Here is a 16,075-nt window from a genome sequence, read left to right on the forward strand (position 1 = left end):
GGACAGAAAGAAAGAGAAAGAAAGAAAAAAAAGAAAGGGAGGGAGGGAGGGAGGATAAAGTGAATGAGATATCTAGTCCAATCACCTGCTCCAGCAGGGTCAGAAATGTGTGTGTGTGTGTGTATGTGCATGGCTGTCAAAACTCCAAAAACAGGTCAAGTAGCACTGGAGAGGTCAGACATAAATTAGAACACTTGGTAAGCAACCGGTCATTAAGTGAGGACCACTTATATTTGGTTTGCCAGTCACATGGCCACCTGGCCACGCCCACCTAGTCTTATGACCACCAAACCACACCTACCCAGTCACATGACCACCAAACCATGCCCAGAAATTGGGCCATGCCCACAGAATCAGTTGTTAAGACATTTGAATCCCACCTCTGGGTGGGGGGCACTGACGATGAGTTTGTAGCACCAAGAGGGGCGGTGGACTGAAAAAGTTTGGGAACCACTGTGTTACATGATCCTTCTTAGGATGCCTAAAATTGCCTGTGGCCACATTTTGTACCAGCTGAAGCTTCCGGGTACTTTTCAAGGCTAGCTCCATGTAAAGTGCATTGCACTAGCCCAAATGGGAAATGACCAGGGTATGAATCACCAATGAGAGCCTCCATATCCAGAAAAGGGAATTCTGCTGAAGTCTGTTGTTTCTCATCCAGGTCCCCGTAACCTCCAGGCACCATGAAAGAATGTCCACTGCATCATTTACTTCCCTTGGGATGGAGCTATATAACTGGCGATCATCAGCATACTAGTGATACTTCATCCCGTAGTGATGAATGATCTCACCCAGAAGTTTCACATAGATGTTCAAAAGGAGTAGCGCACACAGAACCCTGTGGGACCAAGAACTGGATATCCCTATTAACACTGATTGAAGCCAACCTCAGAGGAAGGAGGTGAACCAGCATATAACTGTGCCACCCACGCCCAACTCCCTAAGTCAACCCCCCCCCCCCAAATGGTTGTTGGTAATGAAAGAAGATCCTGGATGGATGCTCTAAATCCGTCCTGCTCCTGCCAGAGATTATCTATGAGTGAGACCATTGCTGTTTCAGTTCCATATCTGGCCTGAAACCTGACTGATAAAGGGCATAAATAATCTATTTCTTACAGGATTTTCTGGAGTTGCAATGTCAGCATCTTCTCCACCACCATCCCCCAAAATGGGAGGTAGGTGAGTGGACAAAAATTATCCAGAATGATAGGATTCAGCAATGGCTTCTTGAGCGGGGGCACAACAACACCTTTTAAAAGGGAAAACTCCGTCCAAGAAGGATTAATGCACCAACACTTGGACATCCTTAGGACACCTCCTGGGTGGCCTTAACCAGATAGGAGTAGTATGGATCTAATGGACAGGTAGTGCTGTTTACATTCTGGAGGACCTGTCCACTTCCTCAGGTCAACAGAAGCAAACCGTTCCCAGATAACTGGATAAATCTGCTCCCTGGGCAGTACTTGTACCATGCTTCATATACAACTGGGAATGAATCAGAGAGATTTTATCCTCCAGATGTATGGAAAATTCTTCCACATAGCCCTGCAGATGGGCCTCTGGGCTTCTTTTCCTGAGAATTGTCCAGGTAAACCCTAAATAGGGCCACTGGGTGGCATTCTGTGGATTACCACAGAGAAGTATTGTGATACGTTGAACATGACCTATTATTAACTAAACCAAGCTGGCTTCTAATAAATATGTTGTTGTTTTCAAGTACTTGCAATATTTTCTTGATTTTTTTTTCTCAATTATGGATGTCAGGCTGATTGGTCTGTAATTTCCTGGGTCCACTTTTTTCTCTCTTTAAAAGATTACAATAATGTTAGTTTTTATCCAGTTCTGTGCTGTTTCTGCTGTACTCTAGAGTTCTCAAGGATTAGTGCCAGTGGTTTTAAGATTATTTCAGGCACATTCTTTAGCATCCTGTGATCCATTACATCCAGCTCCAGCAAGTTGAATGTATTCAAAGCACTTGGATGTTTTGTGTTCCTTGTCTGTTTTGCCCTGCATTTCCCTTGTCTTCCCACCCCAATGCTGCATCTTCTGGCAGGTTGGACCAGTTTTTCCTTTTGCAATAATACAGATGCAAAAGATGATCTTAGTGTGTTGTTATTTATTTGAAGAATAAACTCCGACTGGTCATGAGATTTGATAGAAATGAAACTAAATCAGTTCTGTATAAAACTAATCATACTGGTACTACTGTAGCATATTTCTGGAAATCCCAGCGTTTGTAAATATACCAAATTAAGTTTTTAAAGTTGGAAGGACAATTCTAAAATAATTCAGTAGCCTCAAAAAATTGAATGTGGGTTGAAAAAGAAAATTGGGAGATTTGAATTGGCGGCTTCAAAATCTTTTTCAGTGTTGATAGCCTGAAGAAAAACATAGCTTGATGGAACTCTGTAGGAACAATATATTGTCAATATTTTTATAGTTTTATTAAACTTAAATGTTTTGTGTATATGGGAAGTTGCTGAATATGTTTGTGATAAATTCTTTTAAAGTTACTATTTTTGTTAAAAGTAATAACTTTGAGGTCTACAGAAAGACTATCTTCTTCCCCACCTTTTTTTCCCCAGACTTGTTGTCTAGAATAGACTTGGATGAACTGATGAAAAAAGATGAACCACCTCTTGAGTTTCCTGATACCCTTGAAGGATTTGAATACACATTTAATGAAAGTAAGTAATAGATTCAGAAAAAAATCACTTAGAAATAAATATTTTTCCATACTTTACTTTTATAGCTTGGTACTGATTATTCTTTTATAGATGTATCAAATAATTAGTATAAGCAATCTGAAATATATTTTCCTTGGTAAGAAAAGTACAGATGTTCACATTCTTGGTATACATGAATTAAAAAGGAACTGTAAGTATACAATGGGGAGAAATCTGAATCTTTTTCCTTGAAATAACATTGTGAACTATTCCCTAACAACCAATCCTAAAGATATTGCAGATTTTAGTTTAACAAAATACCAAAAATAAAAAACATTAGCTTCTTTTCACATGTCATCTTTTCCAATTTTATGGAGGATTTTTAAAAAAAATAATAGATAGATAGATAGATAGATAGATAGATAGATAGATAGATAGATAGATAGTACTTTAAATTGTCAATTACAATTACATTGTCTATCCATGTGATCTAGAAACCCTATTAATGAAAGTCAAGGAGCAAAGTGAAGAAATAGAAATAGATTATGCAGTATATAAAAAAGACCAAACCAATGACAGCAGGTATAAAAGCTACCCTTAGAATTGACAACAATAATAATGTATTAGTACATAGCGTCTGGCTTTTAGATTTGGCTATTAATCATAAACCAAAAGAAAAGTGAAAGTTGCAGAGCATTACTTGGTAGAGTAGCAATAAAGGCTTTGGAAAAGATATGCATATATTGTGATTTGTTTAACCTACTAAGATCACAATCATGCAGGCAATGGTTTTCCCTGTGATACTATGCAAAAGATAGAAAGAGAAGAAGCAAGACAGAAAGAGTATTGACATTTTTGAAAGCTAATATTGGATAAGATACCTGAAAATTCCATAGATGATCAAGAAAATAAATGGCTGATAAGAAAGATTAATCTAGACTTCTTATATTACCATATTTGGTGATATGGTGCATGGTGCAAAGCCTAGCTCTCTTAAGAAGTCTACAACTTTGGGAAAGGTGGAAGGAAAGAAGGAGAAGATGACCATCAACAAGGCGGATGGACTCAATTACATCAGAAAATGGGTGCATTGTTGGAAGACCTGAAGAGCCAGATTGGTGACAGATCATCCTGAAGAATTTCTATTTCTAAGTATTTCAGAATTTCATCCTGAAGAATTTCATTAACAGTGACTTCATGACACATAAGCAATTAAAAATATAACGCTTAGCTTTTCAGTAACTCAAAGCGTTTCATTGGAGAGTATTAAAAAAATCAAGTTTTTAATTCTATGAAGCAAATAATTCAACCATTTCGAGTAGTACCCTTCTGCCTCGTTCTAGGACTTCCCATTTAATAATGCATATTAGCTTGCTCAAACCTACTAACACATAAATGTTAATGAAAGATGTTGAAAAGCTAAAAGTTCAATCATCCTTATGTTTGAAAGGCACTGCTATATTCTAAATCTTTATTCTATGTCATCGTATTGGGGCTGTTACTAGAATTTTTAATATCCTCACTCATGGTTTTGTGATTTGGAGGGAAAAATTCTAGTGGATGATGACTCAATGAAAATTAAGAGCACTTCAAAATATACTGCAATTCAAAACAGCACTCTGATTTCCTTAGAGAGAAATAATTTCAGTATCCTGCTTTAAAAATAAACACAAAAATTGAGCAGGGTTTAAAAAAAAAAAGATGTCCTAGAACAAGAGTGTAAAACTTGCAGTGTCATGGTAATGTCACATTATCTATCAGGACTTTTTTCTCCTTCACTAAACAGGGCATGAGTGTGGCCAGCCCGTGACACATACGGCTTATGGGCCAAGAGTTTGACAGCCCTGTGCTAGAAGAAACAATGATTGACATTAAGGAAGGAATATTGGAACTGGATGTGAAGTTGGAGTGTAACATTTAATTGGCAGTTAGTAAATACATTGAAATTTATAATGAATAAAAAGACTGCTGTAAGAAAGAATACTTTGGCTTGATTAATATATTAAGAGGCAAAAATCCAGAGATAGCATAACATACACACTTCAAACTAGAAATGATTTTATCTATTTATTTGTTTAGACAAAAATATTGAACTGTATACAACTCAATCAAATTTCTATGAATGTAAATTCTGCTCTTATATCTGTTTTCATCAATAATTATTATGCAAAATAAATCCATATTGTATGAAAAATAATCACTACTTTTGTGTTTGAGAGAAACTCCTGGTGATCGCCTGAACTAGTAATTACAATTTTCTTGGCAAGATTTTTGGAAATAGTTTTCCATTGCCTTCCTAAAGCTGGGACAGAATCAGTGGTGGTATTCAGCTGGTTCGCAACGGATCAGGTGAACCGGTAGCAAGAATTTGGTGTGGGTTGCCGAACCAGTAGTAAATTCTGGCTGGCCACGCCCCCCACCTGGTCGCCCTCCTGCCCAATGCTCACTCACCCCGCTCTCCTGCCTGATATTCACCTAAGGTATTTCTTTCTTTTTTTCCCTCCTGATAATCAGCTGTAGATAAGATCAGCTGTGCCAGGATTCCCCTTGCTGAGGCCCAGGAAGGCAAAAAATGGAGGAGCCCAGCCCTCCCTCCATTTTTGCCTTCTAGAGCCCCAGAAGAGCCTTAGGGGAGCAAACCCCCCCCCCTCCGAGGCTTCTCTGAGGCTAGGAAGCTCCCAAAACTTGGAGCTTGGAGGAGTGCTGCATGCCCCTTCCATACTCTTCCTTTTGTTCCTTAGCCCCAGAGGAGCCTTAGGGGAGCAAAAACGCCTCCCCAGAGGGTCCTCTGTGGTTAAGAAGCTCCCAAAAATGGGTGGGGGCTGCAAAAAAAGCCACGCCCACCCAGACACATGGCCATGCCCACAGAACCAGTAATAAAAGTTTTTGAATACCACCACTGGATAGAATGAATGAAGGACACCCAATTAATTTTGTGTCTAAGGCAGGAGTAGAACTTTAGTCTTCCAGATTCTAGGTGGAACTGGTACCTTAAGTTCTGTACCAAACTGGCTCTTAGTTACTAATCACACAAAAATGTTTGTCAGTATTTTAATGATCCCATATTTTAAGATTTCTCAAATGTGGCTCCACATTTGATTGAAGGATGTAAGTTAACTGATGTTTTTGTTTACGTGTTTTGCATGTGTTTTACTATGTTAAGTGGATATGAGAGAAAAATAATAACAAATCTATGTTTACTAATTATTGAAAATAGTATTAAAAGCATTTGCATATAATTAGTGATCCACATGTGGTGTTTGAAATGACAATTAATTAATTCATTAATGAATTTGAAAAATTAGAATGAATTCCTTAATTATTAAGATTCATACATGGGTAAAAATTTATGAGTACTGTAGAATTGTTCAATATTACATTATTTTATTTATTTCTTGCACGCGCACACGCATGCACACACACATACACATATACTAATTATCCTCTGATGGGAGCTATATGCATATGTATATACTGTATATATGTATGTGGATAGATAGATAGATAGATAGATAGATAGATAGATTGATAGATTGATAGATTGATAGATTGATAGATCGATCATTCCCATCAGAGGATAGATAGTTTAAAACCACACCAAAAACCCTGTAAAATCCAATAAAACCTCTTTAAAACTCCAATGATTCTGAGTAAAATGTCACCTAAAATGGCAGTCCAATATCACAATTATATTTCAAAAACTCATTGTTTTGACTCCTTTATACAATGCCAAATGTAAAGGGAATGACTGAAGAGAGAATCTGTTTTTAGTCATTTTATCTGTTATACACTCATAACCAAGTGCATAAGTGTAATATAAACATAGAGAGAGTAACTTAGCTGGCTTTTGTGGCTAAGGTGCAACTTGAGCTTCAGTCTCACGCTTTCTACCCTGGTGCCTTAATCAAACTGGATCTCTTATGGAACATAAGCTAACTACTTAATATGGATATGTTTGTGTCATGAAATATTATGTCTTTATAGTGAATTATCATTTTGAAAGTTGTATTTTAAATTTAACACTACTATTTTTCTTTATAGAAGGGCAGTTAAGGCATATAAAAACTGGAGAGCCATTTGTTTTTAACTACCGAGAAGATTTACATAGATGGAATCAAAAACGCTATGAAGCTCTTGGAGAGGTATATATTATTTACAATTAATGTAATAATGTATACAGTGTGCCTGTTTTATATTTGGCTAAATAAAGGGAAAAAAACTTAGTATTGTAAGTATAGCATGGTACTGATTAGCCTTAAAAGCAAAGAATAAATTTATCAAGAAATTATTGTATTGCTTTAAGGGTAAACTAACCATTCACTGAGATATATATGTATATGCCTAACTAAAAGAAAAATATGTCATGTTCTCTGTATTCTACAAAAACTTGCAGTTATTGTGTCAGAATTTTTTATTGCAAATTCAGGTATGAATAGGAGCAGGCAATTCCATCTATATTTATTTGTTACATAGTTTTTTAACATGTTTAATCCTTTTGTGTTGATTTTGAAATTAATATTTTATCAATATCAAACAAATGTTTAATTCTTGTTAAATAATGTTTTAGATTCTATTTTCATTTTGTTTTCTTATGTAATTATTGATATATTTTGGGTAACTTGTAATTTACTTTGTCATTTATATATTTCATTTATAAAAATCTGATTTTAGTAAGATATTAACCTTATTTAAACCAGCATAATGTATTGACCTTGGTGTTATTATCTTATGGTTTTAAAAGGTCTTAAAATTTCTCTATTGAACTTTAAGCTTTTTCATTACTGTGATCATCAGGTTTTGTCTTGTGTACAGGTAGTCCTCACTTAACAATGTTAAATGGGACTGGAATTTCTGTCATTAAGTGACATGGTCACAAAATGCAACATCACATGACTGCCACATAGCAACAAAAATTCTGGAATTGCTGTTGTTAAGCAATTCATTGCTGGATGTTAAGTGAGGTTCCCTAACTTTGCTTGTTAGGAAGCTGATCAAAAAGATTGCAAATTGTGATTACATAACTGCAGAATTCTGCAGTGTTGTAATTCGAAAGCAGTTACTAAGTGCCTGAGTTATGCTTATGTGCCTGTGGTACTACTGTGACAGTTTCTATTAGACACCTAATTGAGTCTCCCTCATTCAATGTCATTGGACGTTCATCTGTTTGTTGAATGAGCAGCCATTAAATGAGGACCATCTGTAATGGATGACACAAGGTAGACTATCTACTCTAGCATAGCTAGACATTCATTAGTCTCTTATTGTTTAGAGGAGTGGCAGACTGAGCAATGATAGTATGCATTGATGTTAAAAATAACAAATCTGATATTGAATGTAAGTAATAAAGATCAAAGGTTATGTTACCTCTTCTTTTGCTCTTGTGTTGAAAGTATGTGAGAAATAAAGAACCTCTGATATAATCAGTTTAGTACAGCAGCAAGATTATCTGTGGTCATCAAGTAGGAAGACTCTTCAAGGAGCTCTGCCAGATGTGCATGAGGAAATGCCATTGAACCTTTCAGTCAGCAGGCTCAGAAAGTAGTAATGGGAGAAATAAGAAGCCGCCTTCAGGCAGCAAGTTCCAGAATGTATACAAACTCCTCAAATCAAATCACACAGCCCTATTTTTAATTAGAGTAAAGTTTCAAATAAAACTGAAAATGTATCTTGTTTGAACATTAATATGGAGACTATAAGTATCAACTAAAAAAGTTGGCTCTTTTCCTGCTGTTGATACAACTAACACATAACAGGATACACAACATTTATCTTGTTGTAGCTTCCATAAAAACCTGATAATCGAGATGCTGAGAAATATTAAACTGAATCTTAACTATATTTGGGGAGGGAGGAAATGAAGGATGGGTGAACATAATCCATCAATTAAAGCATAAAAGTAATTTAAAAATGTAATAGAAGCATTAATTTTTGAAAATGCAGTGTTTTTCTCCTCCTATTAGGAAAAGTGCCAAGAATGAACAGATGGAGTTATCTTTTTCAGGAGAATGGACAGGATCACTTTTATTCAAAGCACTTTATACTTTACTTTTAAAAAGATTCCTGCTTTGCCCAATTTATTGTTTATAGCAAATCCCTCACCTTAGGTACTGAACTTCCCATGGCATTGGCTGTGACTTGTTTATTTTATCTTAGCAATATGGTAGGCTGCAAATGATCTAAAAGGTTTTCAAACTACAGGTTTCAAACTACGTTATAGATTATTCAGCATAATTTAGTAGCATGCTAAAAAAAATTAACAATTTAAATAAAGCACTCTTGCTATAGTAGCAGCAGCTGAAGCCTCCATAGCTTTAGGAGTGCCTGGGAGCAGAGGCATCTGGCTGCAGATGGTACAGAACTAGTTGTGGAATTGGGGGAATGAAAAATAAGAAGGGAGAGAAAAGTATTTGAATTAGGCTATTCTGAGCTCTTGCACAGTTCTTCCATTATTTGACATTATGTCCTGTTTTAAAGCTGAAAACAATATAAAGCTAAAAGTAAAGAAAATAAAATCCACATTCCCAGCTGACAGTTGTAATAACAGCGAATATTTTTTAAAAAGCTATCAAAGGAAGCATTGAATATCTTATTGATCAGTCTCAGAATTAAATGCTTGTTGATCATATTTATTTTACCCACAGTTTTGATGCCAATCAAAGATGAAACATGACATGTATTAGTTAAGTAAGATTTCTGGGAATTCTTGTATTGGGATAACTGCTATTTTGGTGTAGAGAGGCAGAGAAAATCTAGAAATGAATAAATAAAGGAGCTGGATGGAACACAACCTAACTCCCCCAAATCCCTAAGTATGCTGAAATTATTACTGATAAACAATTATATTTAACATGATTTCTTTTAACTTTACAAACTAATCAAATAGGAGTCCAAACTCATGTTAGCACAATAAAGTTAGGAATGGACATTTCTCTTTGTCCTAGAAAACATACCATTTGCATATAACAGAATCTTATATTCTGCTCGCCTACTATGATCCTTTTAATATTTTCATGAGTCCTAATATAACCAAAAATTTTGATTGCAAACGGAAAAGGTGATACCAAATATTTATCACAAAAACTCAGAAATGACTCTAGGAGGCATACATTAATTAATTAAAATATTGCATATATAAAATTATTAAAATATAAAACAATTATAAAAATAAAATATTGGAATGGTCATAGCATAACTTTAAAATGACAACACATAGTAATAATGCTTGATTGAGGTTTTAGATTTTATACTTGATATAAAACAATTCAATCTAAACTTTAAAATTTTGAGAAAATTGATATTAACTTTTGCTTACTTTGATCATCTCCAAGAAACTATATTGAAAGCTTAATATGCAGAGAGATAAGATTCTCTGGATATTAAGATTCTAGATTCTGCCTATTTTAAGCAATTATGTCAAGCTAGAACTTTGATGATTATATAGAAATGTAGCATTTCAGGATGCAAAGCAGTTATTAAAATATTGTATTCTATCCGCAAAAATGCTATTAGTAGCTAAGCACTCATGTTTATCAAATAAATGTATGGATACAAATACTAACATCTTATCATATTTGGGATGAAAAATGTTTGCTTCATTAAGTGATGAGTGTTGATTTAAAAATCTTCAACTGGAATCTCCAATAGAAGATTAAAATCCAGGCTGCTTTGTTCCAGAGAACTAGAAAACTACAAGGGCCAAGAGAATTTTAAATTTTCTTACAACTGATTGTAGAAACAATTTATTAAAGAGAAAGTAATAGAACACGGGTGTCAAACTTGATTTCATTGAGAGCCACATCAGGTTTGTGTTTGACCTTGGGGGGCCAGGTTGGCTGTGGTCAGGCTGGGCGTCGCCAGTTCGACATCACTCGCGTCAAGGGCACCTGTGGTGTCCAAGTGCTAAGGCATGACTTCCCTCAGACCCTTTCTCATTCTCATTATAATCTCCTCCCCTCCCTCTCCCTTCCTTCCTTCCTTCCTTCCTTCCTTCCTTCCTTTTCTTCTTTTTCCTTCCCTCTTCATTCTCCTCCTTCCCACTTTCCTTATTTTTTTTTCCTTGATCTCTTTCCATCTTCTTTTCTTTGTCTTTCCTCTTTCCCTTTCTCCTTTCCTGTCCCTTCTTGCATACTCAAATGCAAAAGGGGAAACATTTCTCCTTTTGTTTTGTTTTTAGTTTGTTTTGCTAGTCCTCGGCCAGCAAAAATTGAGCTTGGGAGGGCTGCGCATGGCCTCCCGGCCCCCATTTTTACCCGGGATGACCTCCTGAAACCCTCTGCCAGGGCCCAGGAAGACTGCACAGTCCTACCGAGCTTCATTTTCACTGGCAGAGGCACTACTAGCCAGTCCTTTGCTGTTTCCAGGGTGGCCCCATGGACCAGATCTAAGCACCACACGTGGGCTGGATGCGACCTGTGGACCTTGAGTTTGACTGTAATAGAGATTGCATATCTAGGATAGCTGTAGAGCAAGGATGTCAAACTGGATTTCTTCGAGAGCCAGATCAGCATTGTAGTTCTCTGTGGGCTGGGCACGGGGTAGGAGGCTGGACAGATGCCTTCTGCTGTATCCTGCTGGCCAAAATGAGGTGTGGGGGTGACCCGTGCTACTCCTGCACCCTGTTTTGGCTAGCAGGGTGCTGCAGGAGGCTGTCTAGGCTGAAAACAGAGCACAGGGCCATCCACATGTCCCTCCTGTGCCCCATTTTGGCTGCCAGAGGCACTACAGGCCGGTCCTTTGCTATTTCCAGGACAGCACCGTGGGCCAGATTTAAGCACCCTACGGGCCGGATCTGGCCCGCGGGCCTTGAATTTGACATCACTGCTGTAGGGAATGAATTTCATCTTTTAAAATTGTACAATTTGGAGCAATGCTTTTTTAAAAAACGATTGCTTGATAAATCTAAAGTTGGTATATATTTTCATATATACATATACATACACACACACACACACACACACACACACACACACACACGGTATTCAGCTTTGTTCGGGTATTTTCCCATGTCATTGTAGTTGTGCTTTTAAAGTTGTAGCAACGTTTCAGCAGAATCTCATCTGTCATCATCAGGCTTCTGTATTGTGTCCATCTGTGAGTCAGGCCCCCACAGTTGTGAGTCAGGCCCCCACTCACAGACGGACACAATACAGAAGCCTGATGATGGCAGATGAGATTCTGCCAAAACGTTGCTACAACTTTAAAAGCACAACTACAATGACATGGGAAAATACCCAAACAAAGCTGAATGCCATACATGTAAGTACCTGCGAAAACTTAAGAAAATCTATCTATCTATCTACCTACCTACCTACCTACCTATCTATATTTACTTCTTGCTTAATTTGTTTAAATCTCAGAAAATGCATGGCATGATTAAAGTGTTAATTTTTAAACTTTCTTCACTTCAAACTTAATTTTACAGCACAAGCCTTTGTTTTTTTTATATCAATACAGTAATGAAATAACTTTTCATATGAAAAAATCTACAATTTCTTGATCTCTCATTTTAATAAAATTATTATCTTACAACAATATATTTAGCCAATTATAGCTACTATTATCACAAGAGCATAGTCTGAAATATTACATATCCTAATGTTAAATATGTTAGTATGAAGTTTAAATGTAAAGTTTTATGCATGGAAAAGGTGATGTGTATATTGGGAGCAATTATAATGCCAGATATCTGTTAGAATATATTTACATATATAATGTTGCAGAATTTATTTTATAAATCATCTTCAGACATTTCTTTAGTCGATTTATATGGCTGCCTACCTCACAGACTATGACCCTGCAATAATTTATATTCCAAATGTTACAGATGTGTTTTGACTCTGTGCCTATAATAGTTAAAAATAGTCAAGTTTTAATTTTTAACTAAAAATAGTTAAAAATAAAAATAATTTAAAAATTATGCATCAAGAATAGTTTGTACAATTTTGCCTTATGAAGTATGCTATGTCTGGCAGAGGTCCAACACATTGTTAATATGTTAAATATTAAAACACTTTGGTTTAACAGTTGAAAACATGAATCAATTCTGTGTCTGAGACAGAATAATTGCTTGGGAACTAATTTAGATAAAATGTCTTTTATATTTGAATGTGAAAGTGGTTCAATTTTTTTTTAAATGGTTAGATTTTAAAACAAAAAGACATAATATTTTTCCATTGTTATTTTTTTTAGTTGTTTAAATGGTTTAGTATCTTACAACCTGGAGGCTTTTGGTTTGTGTCTGCTTAAAGTCCCAGATGAGAATGCTGTAGATATTCTTATTTACATGCATTGTTAAACTGTTTTGGGTTATGGTTTTCTTTTTGTGCTTTTGAGTCAGCCATGAGTCCTGATGATTAAATGGACAAGTCCCTGCGATTTTCTCAGCAACACTTTCAGAAGAGATTTGCCCTTGCCTTCTTCCTTGGACTAAGAGACAGTGACTGGCCCAAAGTCACTCAGCTGCTTCTGTGCATGAGGCAGGACTAGTATATTTTACAAATGAAGTGTAACAAGGGCATCTTGGGTTAAAGATATTTCAAGTAGTAGTCAGCCCATTGTAAAGTTCAGTTCTCCACTAGGTTTTCATACTCCATTGAAAGAGTGTAACATCTGGAATGATTTTGCAAGAGAAATAATTAAAGTATTTCTTTATGCGATTCTTTTTTTTTATCTAGGCTTTCCTACATTTGTCCCTTCTGCTACTCATTGTTTACATGGGCCAAGATTTGGATATGCCACAATAAAAAGAAATTGTTCGAAGAAATTGTTCTATGCTTACTGCCAAGTGTTTGAAATAGTTTAAACAAATTTATCAAAGAGTTCTCTTTGTGCCATTGACTATGCATTAAATAGATAATGTTTTTTTATCCTTAATTTTTAACAAAATTATTCACATAGCAGGAGGAAGCAAAATCCTAGATCATATATATTTCTGGACACATTTATTGAGGCTATAAGGCAGAATTTTTTGCTTCTTAACTAGAAGATTTAAAAAACTATTCACTTTGTAGAATACATTGTATTTTTCTAAACAGTAGCTTGATAAACCAATTGCAATTTTTTACAAAACTTTACAAAAAAAGACCTATTTGTAAATATTATACAACTTTTTTCTCTTGTAGATCATCACTAAATATGTATATGAATTATTAGAAGAAGAATGCCATTTGAAAAAAGTATATGTCCCAGTAAGTTAAATATATACATTTTTTTCTTAAAGTACATTAAATTGTAAAAATGAATGTAAGGAAATGATTTTTTATTTTACTTTATTTGTGAGGGCTTGTAAAAACCCATTCTAAATGACAATTTAGAAATTTTATTATTGCTCATGTTAAAGAACTCGTTTGGTTTGAATTTTTTCTCAATTTTATGAATCTCACTGGAAAATAGAAGTCCTTTATTTTGTTAATATTTTAAAAAAAGAGTTGTTCTGGATATTGGTGGGAATATAATACAACCAGTTATTGCCTCCAATTGCTGCTTCATTTTAGCTTAGTTTGGAAAAGGGTGGAACATAATACTAGTTAAAGAGGCTGTGAATTTATACACATGCATGTAATACAAGCTATATTTAATTTTGAAGCATGACTTCAAGGTTAAATGCTTTATTCCAGATGTAAAGTGTACAGGGTGTAATGTGCATCTATTGTACAGATAAGTCTCCAGATTAAGTCTCAACAGTTAATGCAGATTTCATGATGGCAAGAACTATTACTACAAATCTCCTATTCGCTTTGCAGTGCTCCAAATGTGTTGTATGTGCTTTAAATTAAAAAATTCTGAGGACAGAACATAGCGTTGAGTTTTTGAATGAAGTAAAATTTGACATTGAATGGAATAAAATTAATAATGCTATGCTGTAAATATTCATAATGGATATTCTTCATTAACTGTTGTGAATAGAAAATCTGCAGTTTGTCCAAACTTGTATCTGCTTCTCTGTGATCAACATGACAGTTTGGCTTTTGAGATCACTGGATTATCTCATTTTCTAAGATAGGTGAAGCTTCATGATGGATACTGTTGCAAATTTTATGGCAGAAAAAAGATGTTTTTGACAATACGACAATAGGTTTTATGACTGAGCACCTGCCTGATATTTATATAATTATTCTTTGATTTTTAAAGTTTTTAAAAACAGTTTGAAATGAAATCATGACTATAACAATTTGTGCCTAGTATCATGATCATTTAAAAGAAAAAGGAAGAGATTTATATCATGAAAATAAAAATTTCTAGAGACACTGTCACAAAGCTAATTTAGTTTGTCAATAAAGTATGACTGGGCTACTACTATGACCTTTTTATAGCTATAATTTAGTGAAAGTTTCATTTGATATTTGAAGACAATTTGAAGACAATTTGGCTTGAAGGAATGTTTCCAAATGAAATTAAGATTGAAGTTGTAAAGGCTTGGTTGTCTAAGCCTTGGTACATTCTTACTAATTTGTTTGCAGATAGATTAAGTAAACATTTTATAATGCATAGATCTTTATAATAAACATTTCTCTCATACTTTTATATTTATGAGCCATGGTGGTGCAATGGTTAGAGTACAGTACTGCAGGCTACTTCTGCTGACTGCCTGCAGTTTGGCAGTTGAAATCTCACCAGGCTCAAGGTTGACTCAGCCTTCCATCCTTCTGAGGTGGGTAAAATGAGCACCCAAATTGTTGGGGGCAATAGGCTAACTCTGTAAACTGCTTAGAGAGGGCTGTAAGGCACTGTGAAGCGGTATATAAGTCTAAGTGCTTTGCTATTGCTATTTGGCTCTCTAACATGTAAAGCTATAAACATCAGTCTCAACTATCTGCAGAGGATAAGAGAAAGAGAAAGAAAAATCAGCTCACAAACCTCTAAGATGTGGTGGAATGGAAAAAATGTATAAGTAAACAACAAAATTGCTTTGAAAGTGCAGCTTTTTAAAACCAGCCAACTGCCAGCTATCTGATTATTGTAGCTGTGGAAAGAAACACCACAAAATTATTCTTCGTCCATCATCTTCCTAGGAGAGAGTTACATTGTTTGTTATGTATCTAATTGAAAGTATTACATTGATTCACAATTGAACAAAAATGATCTAAAGCTGGCATAATCCACAGCTAATATTCTTTCTTGGTTCATCAAGTCAGCTAATTTGTAGTAGAAACATTTCACATGTATTTATTATTTATTCACAAAAGGCTTATTGGAAGGTAATGACCTGGGTTGGTTTTACTGACTTTTTATAGATTGGAACTATTAAAAACTTATTCCATTCCTTGGGAATCTACAGCAAATTATCAATGTAGGTAAATACAGGCATAAAGATAGAGGTCCATTGGTGATCTCTAGAGAAATTATACCCCCAACCCATAACTTTATATTGCTATTTCTAATAAATTGTTTATCACACTATTTATTGTAGT

At 35.2% G+C, this 16,075-nt stretch overlaps 1 protein-coding gene across 15 annotated transcripts in view; it reads left to right on the top strand.

The window, feature by feature from the left end:
• Nucleotides 1-16,075, top strand: part of ARB2A (ARB2 cotranscriptional regulator A) — a 214,648-nt gene that overhangs the window by 7,705 nt on the left and 190,868 nt on the right. For 14 of the 15 annotated variants that reach the window (XM_026719069.2, XM_087927054.1, XM_026719086.2 and 11 more), the window contains 3 exons: nucleotides 2,586-2,687; nucleotides 6,708-6,808; nucleotides 13,787-13,852. In XM_026719069.2, the coding sequence (XP_026574854.1) occupies nucleotides 2,586-2,687; nucleotides 6,708-6,808; nucleotides 13,787-13,852 (269 nt within the window). The remainder of the gene's footprint in view (nucleotides 1-2,585; nucleotides 2,688-6,707; nucleotides 6,809-13,786; nucleotides 13,853-16,075) is intronic. The other variant, XM_087927048.1, reaches the window with a different exon arrangement.

The sequence above is a fragment of the Pseudonaja textilis genome, chromosome 2 (assembly GCF_049901715.1).
Source record: "Pseudonaja textilis isolate UNSWEBS1 chromosome 2, rPseTex1.2, whole genome shotgun sequence".
Classification (NCBI taxonomy): Eukaryota; Metazoa; Chordata; class Lepidosauria; order Squamata; family Elapidae; genus Pseudonaja; species Pseudonaja textilis.